The 21,273-nt window shown below is 34.1% G+C and overlaps 1 protein-coding gene across 5 annotated transcripts in view; it reads left to right on the top strand.

Annotated features, from left to right (window-relative positions):
* The window catches only part of LOC140792527 (DNA topoisomerase 3-beta), a 45,923-nt gene that overhangs the window by 6,594 nt on the left and 18,056 nt on the right, over nucleotides 1-21,273 (top strand). For 3 of the 5 annotated variants that reach the window (XM_073143597.1, XM_073143596.1, XM_073143593.1), the window contains exons 3-10: nucleotides 1,619-1,722; nucleotides 4,286-4,379; nucleotides 8,691-8,802; nucleotides 9,517-9,760; nucleotides 10,934-11,096; nucleotides 11,188-11,307; nucleotides 19,100-19,179; nucleotides 20,987-21,265. In XM_073143597.1, the coding sequence (XP_072999698.1) occupies nucleotides 1,619-1,722; nucleotides 4,286-4,379; nucleotides 8,691-8,802; nucleotides 9,517-9,760; nucleotides 10,934-11,096; nucleotides 11,188-11,307; nucleotides 19,100-19,179; nucleotides 20,987-21,265 (1,196 nt within the window). The remainder of the gene's footprint in view (nucleotides 1-1,618; nucleotides 1,723-4,285; nucleotides 4,380-8,690; nucleotides 8,803-9,516; nucleotides 9,761-10,933; nucleotides 11,097-11,187; nucleotides 11,308-19,099; nucleotides 19,180-20,986; nucleotides 21,266-21,273) is intronic. The other 2 variants (XM_073143595.1, XM_073143594.1) reach the window with 2 other exon arrangements.

The following is a 21,273-nucleotide window of genomic DNA, read 5'->3' as shown; positions in this document are numbered from 1 at the left end:
TTTCTATTGCAAGGAATTTGTTTATAAATGTCGGTTTTAACTTGCTGATTACCTTTTTAACTCCTAATAAGACTTTAGTATTATTGTTGACATTTGTAGAGAATTGAAATTTTGGATTAAGATAATATCTTATAGAAATTTAAATTTGTAAGCATTCAAATTTTTAAATATTCATAAATAAAATTAAATTAGTAAATAAGAGCATGCCATCTAACAGCGTGTATATCTCTACATAGTTTTTTGTTTCATCTAGAATCAATCTATCTTTCACCACTCTCTGTAACTTTTACCCATATTTTTTATTAATTCTTTTGCTATGCTTATAGCCTCATATAAGAAATTCGTATCAAACTTGTCATCATTGTCCACAATACTTGATCCCGATTAGGCAAGTTTCAGCTGAAACAAACCAAATCGGGAGAGAGAAAGGGAGAAAAGGGGGGAGGGATAACAATAAAGAAAGGAAGAAAGAGAAGAAGAGAGAGAGAGAGAGAGAGAGAGAGAGAGAGAGAGAGAGAGAGATGAGATTGCGTGGGGTGGGGTAGGGGGTGGGTGGGGAAGGGGGAGAGGTCTTGAGGGTTCGGATTTTTTTTTGTGAGGTGAGAGTGAGAGAAAATAGAGATGAGATTGGAGAGAGAGAGTTAGAAAAAAGTTTATTTATGTGATAGGGGGAACGGAAGAGAGGACGAGCGCGTGAGTGGTAGGAAGAGAGAGAGAGAGATTGGGATTAAAAAAATATTATTATTTTTAAGTTTTAGATTTTATATATGAATAACTATATTTCTATATTATTATTATTTTTTCTAAAACTTGTACTATTTTTCTATATTCTAAAACTTGTACTATTTTTCAGATGGCCTATTCCAATCCCGATCCGATACTTGAGACCTTAATTTGAACATCAACTTGAGGCAACATTTGCTAGAACTTGTGCTTGAGCACCACCTTTATCCATATGCTTGAGGCCACAAATTTACCTGCTAACATGAGAAATGTAAAATGACAATAGACTTTTAGGCATATTTTTGTTGCATATTTTGCTGCATAAGTTAGTTTATTCTTAGTTGTCTTCCGCATGTTCCCTGCATAGATGAGACTATTTTATTACATCCTGAGTCAGTGCTTTAGATAAAGGGTGTGGAGTTCATCTACTGAATAGCAGTAGTCCAGAACATCCTCTTATATTCAAGTCTTCCAAGTGAATATGCTATGGGCACCTCTTTCAATAGGAAACATCATTGTATGTAAACTGGCTCCTGCCAGAGGAATGTTGCACAATCTTTTATACTTTATTCCACCCTCAGAAGTGCACACCCAATTTCCTAGAATTGATGCATCTACTTCTCACAGTATTTAACAAAACAAACTCATCAAATTCTTAAGATGGTATGTTTGTCATATATCTCTTATTATTTAGAAAGCCACCTCCAGCCTCTTTTGGTACATCTACTCTTGCACTTTCATCTGCATAAACTTTTCTAGCTTCGGTGAGATTTTCTCAATTTCTCCACTCAATTTGTTATTTAGATCTGTTCTTTTTAACATCTACAAGTAAGTTTAATGTTACATTTATTCTTGCTAATTGTTTGTAGTCCATGCTCATCTTAACATGATTCAGATGTCTACACGGAGGGGCAGTACTGATGTCCATGAGTTTGAGGGAATGTTTCGGGGATCTCATGCATATTTTAAAGTGACATCTGTTATTGGACATGTCTTCAGGTTGCCATCTTATCTTTGACTTTAACTATAAGCATTCTTTTGCATAAAATGTCATCTTCTCATCTGAATGTTGTCGATCTTGCCTTGCTTTTCCTTCTTCATAACCTTTTTAACTCTGCATATTCACGTGATGTTTCAAGATAGTGCAAGAAAGTTGCTGTTATGCAGCGTTATTTCAATTTTTAAGTTTGTTTATTCTACTCCTAAGGCTGATATGGATGTAAAGTACTTCTAGATCATTACTAGTTGATATATGCTCTTGATTTGGACTGTGCTCAGAGAAAAGGAAGTATCTCTACTTTGTCATAGTTGGTAGCATATCAGCACTGTTGACTATCTAAAAACCAATTTGTATTGGAAAAAAATAATGGAAAGAAGACAAGAATCGTAATAATGCCACATTGTCTCTGCATTGGTTTTGTCTCTCCCATTCTTGCCCAAACTCCCATAAATCTGCCTTGTCATCACTTTGCTCTGCTACATGTGTTGCGCTGCCATGCCCTTTAAATAGATGTCTGTTCCTGCCACAATGCCGCATTGTGGCTCTTCCATTCTGATATGTGACCCATCCCTCTATTATTGTTCCCAAACCTTCTTTCCTAGCTCTTTCTTTCTTTCTTGTACTTCTCTTGGTTTTCACTTGCTTGTAGGGATTTACATTTTTCATTATTTGGATTCAAAAAGACTGATGATGGGATTTCTCTTGGCTTTTGAGGCAGCTCGAAATAAAATTTTCAAACTGGCATGACTAGATATATAAGAAAGATACAAAATAACCAATCAAATAGTGGGGGAAAAAAAATCAGAACTGTAGAGATTGTAGGGGATAAAGAAAACATGGAATTCACTACAAAAGAAATAAAAAGGAAGTAGGAGAAGAGGGACGAGAAGGGAAGTGGAATAAATATGGAACCCTTTACAAAATTATTATTTATCTGATCACCATCTTTGTTTTTCGGAATTCTCATCACCTTTATTTATAGAGATTAGGAGATTGCATCAAATCATAAATTGTTCTTATTCAGATTTTTCTTAAACTAACATATAACTAAACTAAGACTCTTTTAACTTAAAAAATAATCAAATCCTAACAAGCTTACCTCTAGATTTTTAGGAGTTTTAATCAAATTGAACAGTCTGAAATCATATCTAATTTTTTTTAAAATGAAAATATATTGATAAATAAACATAAATAAAAATTTAATTCTCATCATTCGTTTTCACTGTGCAAATCTTGTCTTGAGATTATCTTCACAATCTGCATCTTGAAAACTTTTTTCACAAGATATTTTGATCATTATGCACTCAGTCTTAATATTTGAAAACTAGATATTCTTTATGATTGAATCAGATCTAAATTTGCTTTGGTACCAAATTGATGTGGCCTAGGGACGAGGAAACTAATCAATACAGAAAAAGATAAGGGGGTACCTGGATCTACCCTAAAGGAGAAAAGATAGGATTTCTGTTAATCTCTGTATCTGCCTCCAAGTACCATTGTCATAGTAGCATGGTTCAATAGATAGACAAGATAAAAGATAACCTATCGAACCTTGAGAGAAAGAAAATCAAACCCACAAAGATTGTGGGGGATAGATGAAGTATGGAATCTACTACAAAAGAGAGAAAAAAGAAGAGTAAAATGGAAAGAAGGACAAATGTAGAATCCTCGGCAAAAGTATTATTTCTCAGATTTCCATCTTTCTTCAGAATTCCCTTCACCTCTCTACATAGAGATGAGATTACATCAAATCATAAATTGATCTTATTAAGCTCTTTCCTAATCTAATATATAACTAAACTATGACTTTTTAACTTAAAAGGTAATCAAATCTATCAGTAATTTTTTTAATAATAATTTTAAAATTTTTTTCTCCCGTGGATACAAATTTTTTTTTTTTTTCAGTGTTATTTTTTGTGAGCCTTGGTGAAAGAGGATTTTATAATAAAAACTTATATATTTTTTTGGAAGAGAAAGAGAGAAAAAGAAAGGAGAGAGAAGAAAGAGAATATTGATAAGATATTAAAATGATAGATTTAAATCATGTCAATGGTAGAATTAAAATCATCAATTTAAATTTATATTAGAAATTTTATTTTATTCTTATTTTATTTATTGGGGACTGAATTTGATTAGGTAAAAAAAGGTTAAAAAAGTGTTTGTTTACTGAACTTGGCTAGGGATTCCTAACTAAGTTTCAGGGAACCCTCCCCTAACTCAAAACAAAAAAGGCCTTACCTTCGGCTTTGATGACCTTAGATTCTATAATCATTTAATATTTTACAGCAACTTTGTAGGCTAATGCCTTATTATGGACCCAGACATCAAGCCTTATGCCTTTCCCATATTATAGGATAGGCTATGCTAAACATACTATATACATCCCTCCTTCACCACTCCAAATCTTTTCACCGCTCACTAACACAGGAAAAAAGAAAAATGAAAAAGAAAATATATATCCTTTGTTACTGTAAATGTATGTGCATGTATTTATGGGTATGCATTAATTTGTCGTGGTTGGAAATCTTATCTTCTTATCAGCTTCATATTATTATCTTGTAGTGTAGATTTTCCGCCTACATATCAGAATTGGGAAGCAACTGATCCTGTGGATCTATTTGAGGCCCCTATTTTGAAGTCAGAATGCAACCCGAAGGTAATGTCTCCTTACACTTATGAAAATTACATTGGTGTTGAAGTTGTTAAGGTATCCCTTTTGACAATAGACTAATTGCCATGCTAATGTACCTTTAGGCTCAAATATTCACAATAGGATATGAACATACATAGAAGTGCAACTTGGGACCTCCTAAGCATGGATACTTATGTGGGTTAGGGATAAAGTATATGAGACGATATAAATGCACTTAGACAACAAAAACAAAGATAAGATATGCTAATTATTTGTGAACTTATCTATGTATATGACTTTTATGCATGCATGCTTCAGTGAAATTATACACTTATGTATAAATGTATTTTATTTAATTATAACGTCATTGATTTTGTTGTTATTAGTCCAGATTGGAGAGTGCCCAGTGTGACTGTGGAGAACCTTGTTTTGTATAGATCTCCAATGTAGCAAATACATCTCTGCTGAAGCACATTGGTCTTTACCTAAATGTCAAGATGTTAGAAAATGTAGGCAGATGCACATAGAAGTGTACAGTAAGGTATACCAGTCCACATGATAGAACACTTTTAATCTGTTTTGAGGAAGGTTGATGGGGGAACAAGCCATAGTTATTTGACACATCTATTGTCTTCTGGAACATTATCTTTCAGCGGCAATACACTAAAATGCTTGCTTTGCATGTAGTTTAGTTCTTATGATGGCTATGAAGACTGACCTATATAAAATCCAAACAGCTAAGAAGGCTACACAAGAACAAAAGGTTGACATTGGTAGGTGGCTTGTTGAGCATGTTGCAGTAAACAAGTATGAGGGGATTTCTCTCAATATCTCTCTCAATTTGAAGATCCAGGATTTGAATTGATGTCCTTTCATTGATTCCTCTCTTTGCATCCAATTCTTCAAGACCCAACAATCTTCGAGAGGGTGGTGTACGTATCGGTGAGAGGGGCAGTAGTTAGGGTGTGGCTCTTGACCTTCATGCTACAGTAGAGGCATCTTGGGAAGGGTTTAGTGTATACTTTTCATAAATCCACCCTAAAATTGCTGGATCTATGGAAAGTTGAAATAACTCCAGTTATAAGTGTATTTCTACCTCAATCATGGTAAACCCATTCCTATTTCACTTAATTTTCAGAATTTTCTTGAATTGTTTTAATTTTGGAGGAAAAACCAAATTCCTCCCAAATTGCACTAATTTAAAGTCTATTTTTCATATACCTTTTATAAGTCTATATGTACCACTGCCCACAATACAGTGTCAAAATCCCATCAAAACATTAATTACTCTGTGCCCACTTGCATAGTCATTCTTGCCTAGTGACATATGGGCCTACGGGAGTACTTTGGCATGCCCTTGTACCACATGCTATGCACTCATCAGTGCAAGAAACATCCTTCAATTATGCACTCAGCCCTCTTGTCATCTTCTCATAATGACGAAGACTGACAATACTTTTGCTTGTTTCATAATGTTATGTTGTCTTGTAACTTTTCCTATTGTTCTTAACCTTTTGTTTAGTTTATATATTTCCTGGTACTGTTTAGAATATTTTTGAAACTTTCTTTATTGGAAGAAGGCTGAAACTGATACCATGGAAACTAGATACGGCATGGCTGAAATGTTTTGTTTTTTTTTCATAGAAATTTTGATACTCTCCCATGCCAAACATGTTGACTTACGGAATTCAGTGCTGGCCCAATTCTGACAAATATAGTGACCCATGTCAAATCAGCACATTTTATCCAAGGGGAAGCCTTTTCGTGTCGGACATGTCAACTGACATATAACCTGATGGCTAATATCACGACTCGAAATAGGAATCATGACCGGCCATGCATCTCAATATACTTGAGATACACGAAGCCTTATCAATACTTTCTACGTGTATGATGGCAAAATAAATAAATAAATAAAATGAAAATCTGCTTTATTAAATTTAAAACTAATCGCAATAAACAGAAAACAATGTTACTGTTTTGTTGTCTTTAAACTAAATAAATAAAACTTCTATTCTATAGCATAATATCTAATATAGCGAAAAAGTAAATAGGTGAATCCTAAGTGGAGGTGGAGTCCGGGTACATCTCGCTCAGTCGCCCCACTGACTATTATCTAAAATAGATAAACAAATACAAAAAAAACATAGAATCCATGAGCCAACAACTATAGCTCAGTGAGTGGAATCTACTCGAAAACCAAATAAATTTTAAATCATATTAATGCTGAATAAATTAAACTAAGAGCAACAATATCCATAACAGTATGCAATAGGTATGCTCTCTAAATAATAACAAAGATAACAATAGAGAGTCACAACTTGTAACCTTGCACGTTTTCAACATATTAACATTTTTTCAATATTTATACTATCATATGTCTCAATGGGTCTAAACCCTATGGATCCATATCAACTAGAAGTCACCTCGAGATGACGCTCGGGACTTTTTTTCATAGCTGATCCGGTTAGGGTCATCAGATGGTATCACCCTGTGATCAACACACTCTGTCTTTTCCTCTAACCGTTGAGAGAAGTTAGAGTCACCTAGAAAATTTTCTTATTCATCCGGACTGTTCCCTAACCCCGCCAGAGTCACCTAAGAAAGTCACCGCAGTGATCTAATTTAGAATTTTCCCCTGGGCTTCCAGATAGACTTGAGTCACCACGGAAAATCACAAGCGATTTATACCGGGACTGTTCTCTAAGTCGTACCAATATTAATTTCATTTTTCTTTTCACAAATTTTAATATTTGCATGAAGTATGGTGATGCACTGAGTATAATAATTAAATGCACATAGAAAATATAACAATTAAATTTTCGCACGTACGGATGAAATAAATAGATTTGCACACAGAAATTGGAACAATTAAATTTTTACACGTAAGGGTGAAATAAATAATTTGCACACAGAAAATTTACATGGTCTGGCAAAGATACGGAATATAATAAAATAAATATGTGAGTGAACCTACTCACCTGAGTCTAGATAAAACAACCGAAATCTTAAATCTTTAGCTCATGTACTAAAATCACCACCTTTAATAATAAATAATAATCAAAATTTTAATTTTAATAATATTAATATTTTTAAAATTTAAAAATTAAAAAGAACTAAAATGTGTTTAATTACCCATTGGGTTGGGTTGGGCTAATGCTGGCCTGGCCCAAATAAAAAAGAACTAATCGAGCTGGGCCAAGGCCCAGCCAAAAAGAAACTAATCGGGCTGGGCCAAGACCTAGCCAGATAGGAAATGGATTGGGCTGAGGTTTAGCCCACAGCCCATCCAATTTAATTGGTTCGGGTCGGGTTTGTGGATCGAAATCCAAACCCGAACCCGAACCCGCATTCAAAAGAAAAAGGGGTGGCTTGGGTTTAACCCGAGCCAACAAACCTCCTTTTTCTTCTTTTCTCCCTTCTCGCGTCCGACGCGAGGGAGGGAAGGATTGAGAGAGAGAGTGGCCGTCGGTGACTTTGCCGAAGTCACCGACGGCGGGTCACGACCGACTCCCTCTCTCTCTCTATCTCTCACTCTCTTTGTTGGCCTCACGAGGTGGAGGAGGACACACCACCGACGGCCGACGCCGAGGTTGACGTCGACTGGAGCCACGAGGGCTCTTCCAGAAGGCATCCATGGCGCAAGGCTAACGACTTGGAGCTCTCGAGCACAAGCAGCAGCAGCCCGAAGCCGTCGGCCGGCGAGAGTTGTTGGCGAAGCCGAAATGTCCAATTTAAGTATTTTCGATTTACCTTTTTAAATTTAAATTAAACTAGAGGGATGAGAGAGGGCTCACTGGGGAGGAGTGTGGTGGTCCCAAATTCCTCCGGTGATGCTCCGACGATCCGATTCCACAACGACGACTCCGACGGTGAGAAAAGAAAGAAAACGAAGGAGGAGAAGAAGGCTGGGGGGGGTTTGAGGAGAGAGAGATGATTAGGGTTTAATTTATAGATTATAAGAGGATCAAATTTAATCCGATTCGGATTAGATGAAATCCCCCTTTTTCTGCACCTCGTCGCGTGCCGGAGAGGGAGAGCACGTGCAGCCCCTCCCCTCTCAACCCCCAATTAATTTTTTTTTCTGGTTCTGACAGCTAACTTGTAGTCTCCCATCTGAATTATCAGAAGAATCAATATTTTATAGTTATTTGTTGGTAAATATTAAAACTCTATGTTTATTTGAGCGATTTGGCATGTTAAGTGAACATTGTTGATAACATGATTGCATATGCTTCTCAACTTTTAGGTGTCATTTGCACCCAATAGATTATTCTGCTTAATATTCATTGCACTTAATTTGAGATGAAATGCTGACAAGATTATATGTGAAAGGCTCATATCCATAGACATCTATCTCAAGAAGCTCGAGGATGTGCCTACTTGGTACTATGGTTGGATTGTGATCGTGAAGGTGAAAATATATGCTATGAAGGTACATTTCATGGTATCTTCCCAGAATGATGACAAACCTGCATACTTTTATGACTAATTTTATTTGATAATACTGAAGTGAAATTAGACTAATAAGGTTCCATAAATCAAATTATTTTTATCTTTCCGGTGGTTTAGGCTGTAAAGAGTAAAGAATACTAACTATAGGTATCTAGCTAAAATTGCTATATCCCAACATGGTATTCATCTCTTCTTGAAAAGTTCACTTTGAGTGTCCTGAAATTTTTTTACTTTTCAATTAACCAGTGAGGTTTTCAAAAATATATTGTAGACTGATTGAAATATCAGTGCTTACCTTTCAGTATGATGGAAAGTATTTTGGTTTCTTTTGAGCATATATTTTTCATAGATACAAGATTGGGAAAAGGTTTACTCAAATAGATTGATGTTCATTCTTTTTAAAATAACATTTCACAACATAGGTAGATCGTTGAGAACATCGGTCTAGGATGAACTTATATAGTTTCGATGGGTCTGCTGATGAAACTGAACATGAAAAATAGTAAAATAGTAAAAATATTGAAATGCTCATCAAGGTTAATCTGTTCTTAGGCAATCTTGAGTAGCAAAAATATCAAACCTAGCGTTAATTTTACCTGTTCTCTTCTCTAATATTTAAGCAACAAAATACTTTGGTCCTTTAGATCTTGGGAATCTTTTTGGTAAGATGAACAGAAAGTTGAAACTAAGCAACTCTATTTTCCAGTTATTGAATGTACTGGAATTCATGAGGCTGAGTCTGGGAGAAGAATTTACCGTGCCAGATTTTCATCTGTTACTGAGAAGGATATATTCAGTGCCATGGACAACCTTGTTATGCCCAACAAAGATGAATCATTATCTGTAGATGCACGTCAAGAGATTGACCTGAAGGTAGGAGTAGCATTTACTCGTTTTCAGACCCGCTATTTTCAAGGAAAGTATGGGAACCTTGATTCCAGGGTTATTTCGTGAGTTCTCATATCCCTCTGCTCTGGCAATGTTTATGCCATTTTTCGTCTTCAGTTACCTAATAGTCTTTCTAGCACCTCGTTTGAAAAGATACCAAATTTATGCTCTACTTTAGTATGTTACAGACTTGTCCAATGTTTTCTTTGTTTGTTATTATCCTGTTAAACACCTTTTTTCTTATGTTGTCTGTTCGACTCAATGCAAATTGAATGATTAGTGTTTTCTGAAATCGAAGTCTAAATTGCTGGTTGAAATTCTCTTTTTCCATTTTGTTATTTTTCTTTAATCATGAGATTGTAGGGACCTACAATGAAATTAAAATCTTTTTTATTAATTTGTCTTAACCTAAAGAGACTTCTCCTATGTGGGTTTGCTGACGAGTTTCAGAATTTGATTGAAGCAAAATTGGTTTAGCTGTCTGGTAGGGTATTTCTTAGTTGCTCAGACCCTCAGTGTTATGGTTGTTTGGAAATAGTTTGTTTCAGTTCAAAAAGCAAGGAGATGATATCCTATCCTTTAGAAGACCACCCAGACAAGTTCACCTTTCTAATACCACCTAGATACCTTTTGAATTGTTACTTTATTTTGTTATTTTCTCTTATTTGGGGAGACCAAGTAATTTCAAGACTCATTTTTTCATTTCTGTGAAAAGAAATTGAAATGCCTAAATCATATGAAATACTCTCTACCTCTTTAATGATAGCTGTTAATTGTCATTATTTTATATGACTTGCACTTTGGTTCCTCTTTTTATAATCATAATTTTGGTGGAATTATTGAGATCCTAGTTTTTTTTTGTTACTGAAGCTTATTTACTGGGAGGACTCTTTTTTTCTTCTCTTTTTTGTTATCTGTTGTTAAATCCTTGTTAATTAAGTGTTGTACGCTTCTTAGCTATATTTTCCTTCCAAATCTCCTTTTCTTTTTCTTGAAGTTCTCCTTTCTAAAAGATAGTCTTTGGTTTTAAGGCTTTAGCTATATTTTCCTTCCACATCTCCTTTTCTTTTTCTTGAGCTCCTTTCTGAAAGATAGCCTTTGGTTTTAAGCCTTTATCCATCACGTCTGTGGTTATATTTTAGACTTAACCTATTTAAGTTCTTAACCAAGATGCTGTCCTGTGATGTTAATATTCCATATTTGAGGTCTTAACATATACTCTATTCGATGTTCAGCTATGGTCCATGTCAAACACCTACTCTTGGATTTTGTGTGCAACGCTACTTGCAAATTACCACATTTAAACCTGAAAAATTCTGGTCATTGAATCCTTATTTTATTAAAGATGGCTATGAAATACAGCTGGAATGGGACCGCAATAGAGTCTTCGATGTTGATGTAAGATTCTGTCCTGTTGGTGCCTTTCATATCCCTTTTATAGTTTATCTTTAAATGTTTTGCCAAGTTTTCTCTTTCTGCCAAATTGCAGGTTGCCACAATGTTCCAAAAAATGATTGTTGCTGATGGAACTTTAAAAGTAACAGATATATCAACTAAAGAGGAGTGCAAAAGCCGCCCTTATGGCCTTAATACAGTTAACATGCTTAAGGTATCACTAGCAACATTATTCTTTACCTAAACTACACTATTTAAATTTTGTTATTTGGGTTGGATTCCTTTCCATATAATGATAGATTCCCTTCGTTTGGCAGAGTTATATCTTCTTAGTTGTTACATTTGTTATTCTTTTCTTAACACATTCTTCTTTTATGGTCTGTGTGATCTAATTAAACTGAATGGATACTATCTTGAATGTGGCATTTAAAGAGTTTATTTTCTCTCTCTCCTTTGATGATAGCTTATTTTATTGGGTTTGATAGCAAGAGAGGTTCTCATGTGCAATTCAGAACACACTTCCTCAATGGAACATTAACTGATTCATCACCTGGCCTCTGGTTAATTTATCATCAAGAAATAGCAACTGAATATGATTTAAAGAATAAATTCTTAACAGAACAGGTATGAATTTACATGAGAAATCCTAGAATATGTGAATTTTTTTGAGCTATACCAAGTCCAAATTCTTTAGGATTGAGAGACTTCAAGATTGATTTAGAAGGTTGAGTTACTAATGTATTGTTCTAATACCAAACTCTTGCAAGACAACTAGGTCTATACAAGTTGATGTAAGAGCATAAATATGATACGAGTTTGATGCTAGACAGGTGTAGGGAAGGGATCGGATTGGAAAAAAAAAGGTTTAGGACAAAAAATAGAGACCAAAATAATAAGTAAGCTTTTTAAAGGTTCCAAAACTCAATATCAGGATCGAGATTAGCCGCTCGGGAAATAGTACGTATCGACCACTTGTATTGGATTAGACTATTTTTTAATTACATAAAATTCTAAATATTACTTAAAAATAAAGAATTTTTTTAAAAAAATTTAGAAAAATAGATAAGAAAATAAAAATTATTCACATATAAAGCTAAAAAACTTAATTAATATATTAACTTACTTAAAAGTCAAAACTTTGATAAATATCGAGCTAACTCATAAATTCTTAGTCTTCATAATCATAATTAACATAAGTTTATAAGTAATGATGCTTATGTTTTGATGCTCTAAAAAGTGATTGTATCATACTAGTTATATCATATAGATTTTGTTGTGTCTGAGAAAGATAATAACCAGCATATAGATTTCGTGACGACTCTAAACAATAAATACTTGATGCGCATCTTCAGTTTCTCTGTTTTCAATTCTCATACCTTCTTGACTTTTTTCAGAAGGAACGATCTTACCAATAAGTGCATCATTAGGATCATTAGGGTTATCACTAGTACTGATTGGTACTATCTCTTACTGCTGAATGACTCATACTAGCATCTGCTCTTGTTATGGTCTCCCTTAATATCTTATCTAATAATCTGTCATTTATTTCTCTAATTTATGGAGTCAAGGGGTCTTCTTAATAAGAAATATGATCAATCAACTATTCATTTTCTACTTTCTTAAATTTCTCTTAATCTCATATTATAATGTCAGAAAATTAATTTCTTCAATCTTTTCATTATTAATTGGATGTATGTTTTGGTGTGGATTAAGGAGAAAGTAGTCAAATTTCTTTCACGTTATGTTGAAGACACATTTTGACTTAATTTTTTATTTATTATTGATGTCAAATTTGGTATCTCTTTCCATTTATAAATAGACCACCATCCAACTAAAGTTTTAGAGATATAACTATAGTAATTTTAGCAAAACTAAATTGCTCAACTTTCAATTTCTTGCCATTTGAAATATACATACATTTTACAAGAAATTGATTATGTTGAAAGTTAAAATTTAAAACAAATAATAATAAAATTATTTAATTGAATCGTAACTCATTTTTCTATCACAAATGATTTGTTTATGAATGTCGGGCTCTAGCCTACTGATTATGTTATCAACTCCTAACAAGACTTTAGCATTATTATAGACATTTGTAGAGAATTAAAATTTTAGATTAAAAAATATTCTATAGAAATTTAAAATTTAAAATTTGTAAGTATTTAAATTTTCAAATATTTATAAATAAAAATAATTAGTAAATTAAAAGTATGCCTACTAGCAGCATGTTTATCTCTATGTAGTTGTTTGTTTTATCTGTTATCAATCATCTTCCACTTCCTATAACTTTTGCCCAAATTTTCTTATTAATTTTTTTGCTATGTTTGTTGCCTCATATAAAAAATTCATCTCGGACTTGTTGTCACTATTTACAAGTAGTAATACTTTGCCAATAAGCGAAAATACTATGGTGGCAATTGCAATACTATACCAAAATGTATTTTTAAGAGTTATGTTTTTCAAAGTTTTACTTAAAGTTTTTCTTAAAGTTTTATATTTATGTTTCATATTCTTAGTTTTTATAGACCATTCATGTGATGTAAATATTCGCATAATGTCATCTTTGTAGTCCATGATGTTCTTTAATTCTAAAAAAATGACTGACAAATCTAATGGGATTGGATTTGATGATCACCCTACCACTACTGATCTGTGTAAGTAAATTAAGAACCTAAATATGGTGGTATATAAAATTTGTCAAATTCTAACATTCGTGTATGACCATGTCAATTTATGCTTTTTGGTAATATCCTCTAACATAAGACCAATACAGTGTGCAACATATGACGTCCAATATAAATGATATTTCTTCATCATAAATAATTTTTTAGTAAACTTATAATTGATTACATTATTAGTAACCACTTGGACTGCTCTGTTTTTACCTATTTTTTCTACCGCCTCATCCATCAACTAATAAATATAATTTGCACTTTTGAAATGAGTAGTATTATCCACATACTTTAAAAATATAAAAATATTATTCTCATGCCCGAGTATACTAAGAAATTAATTATATTTCTTATATTTTGTGTCATCTATTCTCACACATCAGTGTACAACCAATTCATCCTAATACCATTTAAATATTTCAATATAAGTCTGAAGCTCATATACCTCTGACTCTAGATATTTTGTAGCTATATTATTTGAACTACAAGGCGGAATACTATATACCCTACTGATTGTATAGCATTTATCATAGTGTTGTAATGAGGACTATCAACTACATTGAAAGGAATATGATTGTAAAAGAAAAACTTAGAGATAGCTCTACTAATGTGATTCTTTGCATTTTTAATTTCTTTGAGAGCCGTCTTGATCGTAGTGTCAAGATTTGATTTTGGAATCATGATCGGCCATGTACTTCAATACACTTGAGATACACGAAGTCTTAACTAATACTTTTTTAAGTCCAGAATAACAAGAATTTAATAATGAATATCAATTGCAATAAATATAATCAAACAATAAAGAAAGTAACTAAATATCATCTTCAATGTATCTCTAATGAACTAAAATAATAGATGGTTTAGAATATAATGTCTAATATAACTAAGGAATAAAATATTAAAATCCTAATTAGAGGTAAGGATCCCGATACATCTCGCTCAATCGTCATGTTGATCAGTATCTAAAATATTAGAAAATGGATCCCATAAGCCAACAATATAGCTCAGTGAGTGAAATTTACTCAAAAGTCTAAATAAATCTAAAATTCGTAGACATAACTTTAGATAAATCCAAGTCCAACGATATTTAACGACAATTTCACTAAGCATGCTTATATCAACAATAATAATATAACATAAATAATAACAATGAAAGTCATATATTATAACATGCTTGGTATCAAGAAATTGAATTTTTCTTCATATTAATTATGCTATATGTCTCAATTGAGTTAATGTCGTGTAGATTCATATCAACTAGAAATTATCTTAAGATGAGCTCATGTCTTTTTCTCATAGCTGATATGGTTAGAATCACCAAGAGATCTTACTATATGATAAAAGTATCATATCTCTTCCTCTAAAGATCACTAGGAGGTGTCACTATGTGATAAACGTATCTCGTCTCTTCCATTAACCGTTTAGAGAGATTAGAGTCAACTTAAGAAGTCTTTGGATCTAATCCGAGATTGGTTTTTAACCCCGCCAGAGTCATCTAAGAAAGTTACTTCAGTGATCTAAAATAGGACTCTCATAGACATCCAGATAGATTTGAGTTATCACATAAAGTCACAAGCGATTTATATTGAAACTATCCTCTAAGTCATACCAAATATCATCTATGTTTTTCCACTAATATTTATGATCATAAAAATTGTTATTTGCACGAAGTATAGAAAAACAATAAGTAACATATTTTGCACAGAAATATAATAATCAATTTGTACACAGAAATATGATATTGAATTTGTATATAGAAAGATACGTGATCATGTAAAAAGTATAAAATACACAACAGATAAAAATATGAGTGAACCTATTCACCTAAGTCTAAGTGAAGCAATTGAAATATCTAGTTCATATGTTAAAATCAACATCTTTAATGATAAATAAATAACATATTTTTAATTTAACCAATATTATAATTTCTAAAATTTAGAACTAATTAGATTATTCAAATGGGCTAGATTAAGCCCAAATGGTTGGGCTAAGCTTTAGTTGGCCTGCAGCCCAACGCCCAAACCTAATAACCAACGGGCTGGGTTGTGGGTTAGCTTGTAGCCACCAAAACCCAATAAATGGTTTGGGCTTAAGGACCAAACCCACTAATATTTGTGGATTGGGCTGCGGGTTAGTCGGGTTGTACCCATGACTTATTAATTTTAGGTGGGGTCTTTTGGATGAGAAATCCAGACTCAAACTTGAAATTAAATTAGATTGGCTTGCGTTGAGCTCGAGCCTGACCTTATCTTCCTAATCAAGGAGATCAATGAGAGAGAAAGAGAGAGAGAGTGAAAGAGAGGGAGAGACTATTAGTAATCACCGCCGTCGATGGTCCACTAGTCGCGCTGCAAGTTCCTTGCCACCCTCACAGCCACACCGACCACACAAGGTGAACTGAGAAGCCGTTGAAGACAATCAATAGCCCTATTCAATGGCTGGCAGCAATTGAATCAATTTCTACAACAAATTGAGCTAGGAGGGCTCAAAAGAAATGCACCCACGACATGAGGCCAACGCCTTGAACAACCGGTGCATGAGTGACAATGACTCGAAGCCATCGATCGGCTCGATTTATTGACGAAGCCGCAACACCAAAAATTTTAGGTATTTATGATCTAACCTATTAAACTTTAATTAATTACATGCGGTGGGAGAGCACTCACTGGCGAGCTGAGTTATGTTCTTTGATTGCTTTGGCGGTGCTTCAACGCTCTAATTTAGCTAGAAGGATAGAAGAAAGAGAGAGAGAGATAGCAGTGTCTGGAAGAAAAGAATAGGGTTAGGATTTTTGATTTATATGGTAGGTTTTGAATCTAATTTGGAAACCTACGAGTTGGCCGAGAAACTCGCAGCCATCTCCTTGTTGTGTAATAGGCGAGTAAAGAAGGGGGTCGCACGTGCAATGCATTTGAGCAATTTTACTTTTCAAGTTTTTACAAGCAAGGTTCCCAGTTTTGGCAGATCCCAAGTGGGATCGGCCTAAATGGATTGGGATCGGCGTGTTGGCTGGTTTTGGTTGGGGTATCGGCTGTTTCGGTCGATCCCGTTTGAAACTAGCAAGAACGAGTGGGATCCAACCCGGACCCCATCCCCCCACCTGCCTCTCTTTCTCTATTTTCTCTATTTTCCTTCTTTCTCTCTTTTTCTCTTTCTCTTTTTTTCTTCTTTCTCACTTCTTCCATCGGTGACCAAGTAGATCTCTAGCGACCACGACCTCCGGCGACATTCTCTAACAAAGATTCGATGACCTTGGATGAGTTTTTTTTATTATTTTTTTCAGTTTTTAATTTCTCATTCCCTCTCTCTTTCTCTTCCTACATTGAGTAGATCCGACGACCTCTACTATTGTTGCTGCGGTGAACTAGCAGCACTAGTTGCTGAGAGCCTAAGAGAGAGAGGGAAAGGGAGAGAGAGAAAGGGAGAGAGAGAAAGGGAGAGAGAGAGGGGGAAGAAGTAAAGAAAAAATATGAACCTTGTTTATGTGAGTAATTTTTGAGTAACTTTTGAATTTTATTTAGTGGGAGAGAAAGAGGGAGCTCAATATCCATCAAAATTTTGAATTTTAAGTAAGTTAATAATTTTTTAGTTTTTAGGCTTCATATGTAAGTAATTTTTATTTTCTTATTTTCCTCTCATTTTTTCTAAATTTTTAGAAATTTTTTTGCATTTTTAAATAATATTTAGAATTTTACGTAACTAAAAAATAGTCCAGTCCAATCCTATACGAGCAGCTGATACGGCCTATACTACCGATACGGTCGATACATATCGTTTTTCCAGACAGTCGATACCGATCTTGATATTAGGAATCTTGCTTACATATAGTCTATATACGACCTTTTTTTATCTAAAGATATATATATATATATATATATATATATATATATCTATTGATTTAATATTTTTAGACTCCGCTGTAAAACCAAGAGTTTACAAGTAAAATTGCTGCCCTCATATTCACTTTCTCCCTGTATGTGAAATGATTTAGATCTTTAAAAGTTACAACCACTACTTTTTATCTTTATGCATATTTCTGCTCTTTTTTAGCTTCTCATTTGTCTCTCCTCGTAGTTCTGCCCACTTTGCTCACTGCTATCATCATCAATGTGTACAAGGTTATGCATCAATCCTTCATGAACAATTGACTCTTTTTGTTGTGTAGTTTGCTTATTTTTTTTTTTTTTTGTGCCTATTAGATGAATCAGCATTTGTTTTTTAATTTTCATAGCCACTTGAGTGCAAGTCATTACATTTCTTATTTTCCAGCCAAATGTTCTTTCAAACAGCTAACACCTCGACTTATTTTTTTTCCACACTAATTGCATTTGATACATTTTTTATCTTGCTCAATAGTATTGTAATGTTGCTATCCGATGTCGATATGATGTGACTTCTGTTAGAGCTATTTTAATTTTCACTATAAGTAAACTAAACCTAAATCAAAATAAAATATAAAATAATGTAAAATTTAAAAAAATAAAACCCTCTCTCAAGATATTTTTCTGATCTATTCCTTCTCTTGCCCTCTCTATCTCTCTTCCTCTCTCTCAAATTATTTACTATGGAAAAGAATATTTCTAAATTTTTTAATTATTTTCTCCATTTCTTCTCTCCCTTCACTTCTCCCTCTCTTCTTCCCTCTCCCTCTTACTGACCCTTTCTCTCTCTCTTCCTCCCCCTTTCTCTCTCTCTTCCTCTTTTTCTCTCTTTCCCTCTCTTGCTTTTCCTATTGCTGCAGTAAATTTCCTGATAGGGGAGAGAGAGGGAAAGAGATAGAAGAAAGAAAAACTGAAAAAGAAAACAAAAAAACAAAAAAAAAACTCAACTTAAGGTTGCCGGAGGTTAAGGTCATCAGGTCTTGGTCGGAGAACATCGCAAGAAGTCGAGATCGCCGAAGATCTACTCGATTACCTATGGTGGAATCGTGGAAGAGGTGACAAAGATGAGAGAGAGAGAGAGAGAGAGAGAGAGAGAGAGAGAGAGAGAGAGAGAGAGTGGGAGGGACCTGGGTCTGATCTGACTCGAAATGGATTAAGCCGATACCCCAGCTAACGCCGGGATTGGCCGAAACTGGAATCCATGCAATTAGGACGATGATTTTAGTACAATTAGATTATCAGTAGTTAATGATGTCTGCTTTACATGTCAGGACATTTGAATTGAAATCAAAGTACTATCCTTCCCTTAAAAAAGTGCACTACTCCATTGTCAGCGTACAAGAAAGCAGATTCCCTTTTAGCTGAATACCTTGCAGTTAAGTGATTTATTTATCCATCAAATCAACTGTGAAATTCAAAGCTTTTGTCTCATCCTTCTTCTATTTTTTCCTAGGTTGCATCAAGTGCGCTAGGCTTTGGACCTCAAATGGCCATGCAGTTGGCAGAGCGGCTATATACTCAGGGATTTATCAGGTCTTCCATAATACTATACTACAGACATCAACTAACAATTTTTTCCTATCTTCACAAAGATACTTATTATTTGTTATAAGAGAGTTTGAACTCTTAGATCTTGAAATAACTAAGCCACCATTATCTTAAGTCCTTGAAATTTGTCAAAATGACGACATACTCAGAGTGAGTAGGTCAGCATAGAATATTACACGGGAGAGATTTTTATCTATGCTTGACTTTCATTGTAGAACTATTTGTAGTACTTGTGTTAACTGTTGAGATTGTAAAATAATTACAAACATGGATTGAAGTTTCGGCCAATCCTGATCCGTATCGCCAAAACGGATTGGCCGACATGGCTGATTTGGCCGATCTCCGATCTGAGTCGTCTGAAACTCTTTGGAAAACATTATCACTGAGTATATCTCTAAATGCTTGGCTCCCTCATACGAATGAAGCTGATGAAATTGAGTCCTTTGTGCAGTAACTTACATTGGTTTTGATGCAGAGAATTGTCAAGACTGTAGTCTCAAATTTGTTGAGTATCAGATCATAGGAATTAAAGAAAAAGAGGTAAAAAAGTAAGAAGTATCTTAATTCTGAAAGCCTGATCTTAACTGCCTTGCCTCAGGTCCTATTCAAATATTTATTGGCTATTCTAAAACTAGCCTAATTTAGAAAAATACGAGTATTCCAGAATTGAATATTTTTGGGCAAAACCAATGACTCCTTAATATATGAAACACCAATCATTATGCTAGTCCAAACAGAATCAGATTCTGACATCTATAAAGAAAGTTACTTCCATAAATATCGGTGGAACTATTTGGAGGGTGCAAACAGTTTACTTTGGTAGAAGGCCTTCAATTATGCTGATCATAGGTTGTGATAACTTTTGTTTCTCAACATGTTTTCCTTCAGCTTACCAGGTTTCATCCAACTCTGATTGTGCACTTTCTGCATTACATTTCTTCTATTCCATCACCAACTGTTAATCCCATTCAATTTTAAAAAAGAGAACACCATAATCAGATGATTTCTTCTGGCATTTCAGATATATATACTATACCACAAATAACCAATTAAAGATTATGTAGGATACATTTAGTGTAAAGCTTAAGTCATCATGCTCTATTTGGGTCAAGCTACAATTAAACAATTACTTGATCTTCACTAATATTACTAAATCACTTTACATGTGTGTTCAAGGTCTCACAAAGTGAGGTCCCCTGGGGAGCTTTTCTAGTCAAATGTATCATAATTATATAGAAGGTATAACCAGAATCCTCTTGTATGGTTTACCTGCAATCAAGACTCTGTCTATGAGATTATTAGTCAATATATGAATGCATTCTTTTTAAGTGTTTTATTTTAAAGTATATTATAACAGAATGAGTGCTACAATTTGAATTCAGATAGTAATGCCCCTCTTGCAAGTATATAATCAATTAGTAGGTGATAAGATGGGAGGGAATGAACTTCTGTGGCATGGGTTGCTTATATTGCATGGTATGATATTTATTTTTCCCTACATATATTAGATGCCATTAGGATACAAATCTATATACTTCTAGTTAATTTATTTATTCCAAATCCGAGGTGTATCCTATCCTGTTTCTTTAGAATCTGCCAATCACCATATCTATATGGAATTGTATCTGTATCCATGATTTGTTGATTTCTTGTCAATTTGTCATATGCATGTTTGTTGTTACAGTATTTTAACGTAATCCTACAACTGTCTAAATGGGTTGCTTCATTTGTTACTGATATTATCATAATCCATTGAACATTCTAACACATTTGAATTTTTTTGTATAACCAGTTATCCACGGACAGAGAGCACAGCATACCCTCCATCATTTGATTTTAAAAGTGCACTTGGAGCACAACTTAATAATCCTGTATGGGGTAGTGATGTCAGAGCACTACTAGCTGATGGGTTCCATAAACCAAGGCATGGATCAGATGCTGGGGACCATCCTCCTATTACTCCTGTGAAATCTGCATCAGAAGATATGTTGGGAAACGACGCTTGGAAGTTGTACCAATACATCTGCCAACATTTTATTGGCAGTGTCAGTCCTGATTGCAAGTATATGAGGTAATATT

Source organism: Typha latifolia, chromosome 7 (assembly GCF_019914945.1).
Source record: "Typha latifolia isolate L0001 chromosome 7, TyphaL0001v2, whole genome shotgun sequence".
Lineage (NCBI taxonomy): Eukaryota > Viridiplantae > Streptophyta > Magnoliopsida > Poales > Typhaceae > Typha > Typha latifolia.
The sequence above is the reverse complement of the archived record's forward strand: the minus strand, read 5'-3'. Positions and strand labels throughout refer to the sequence as shown.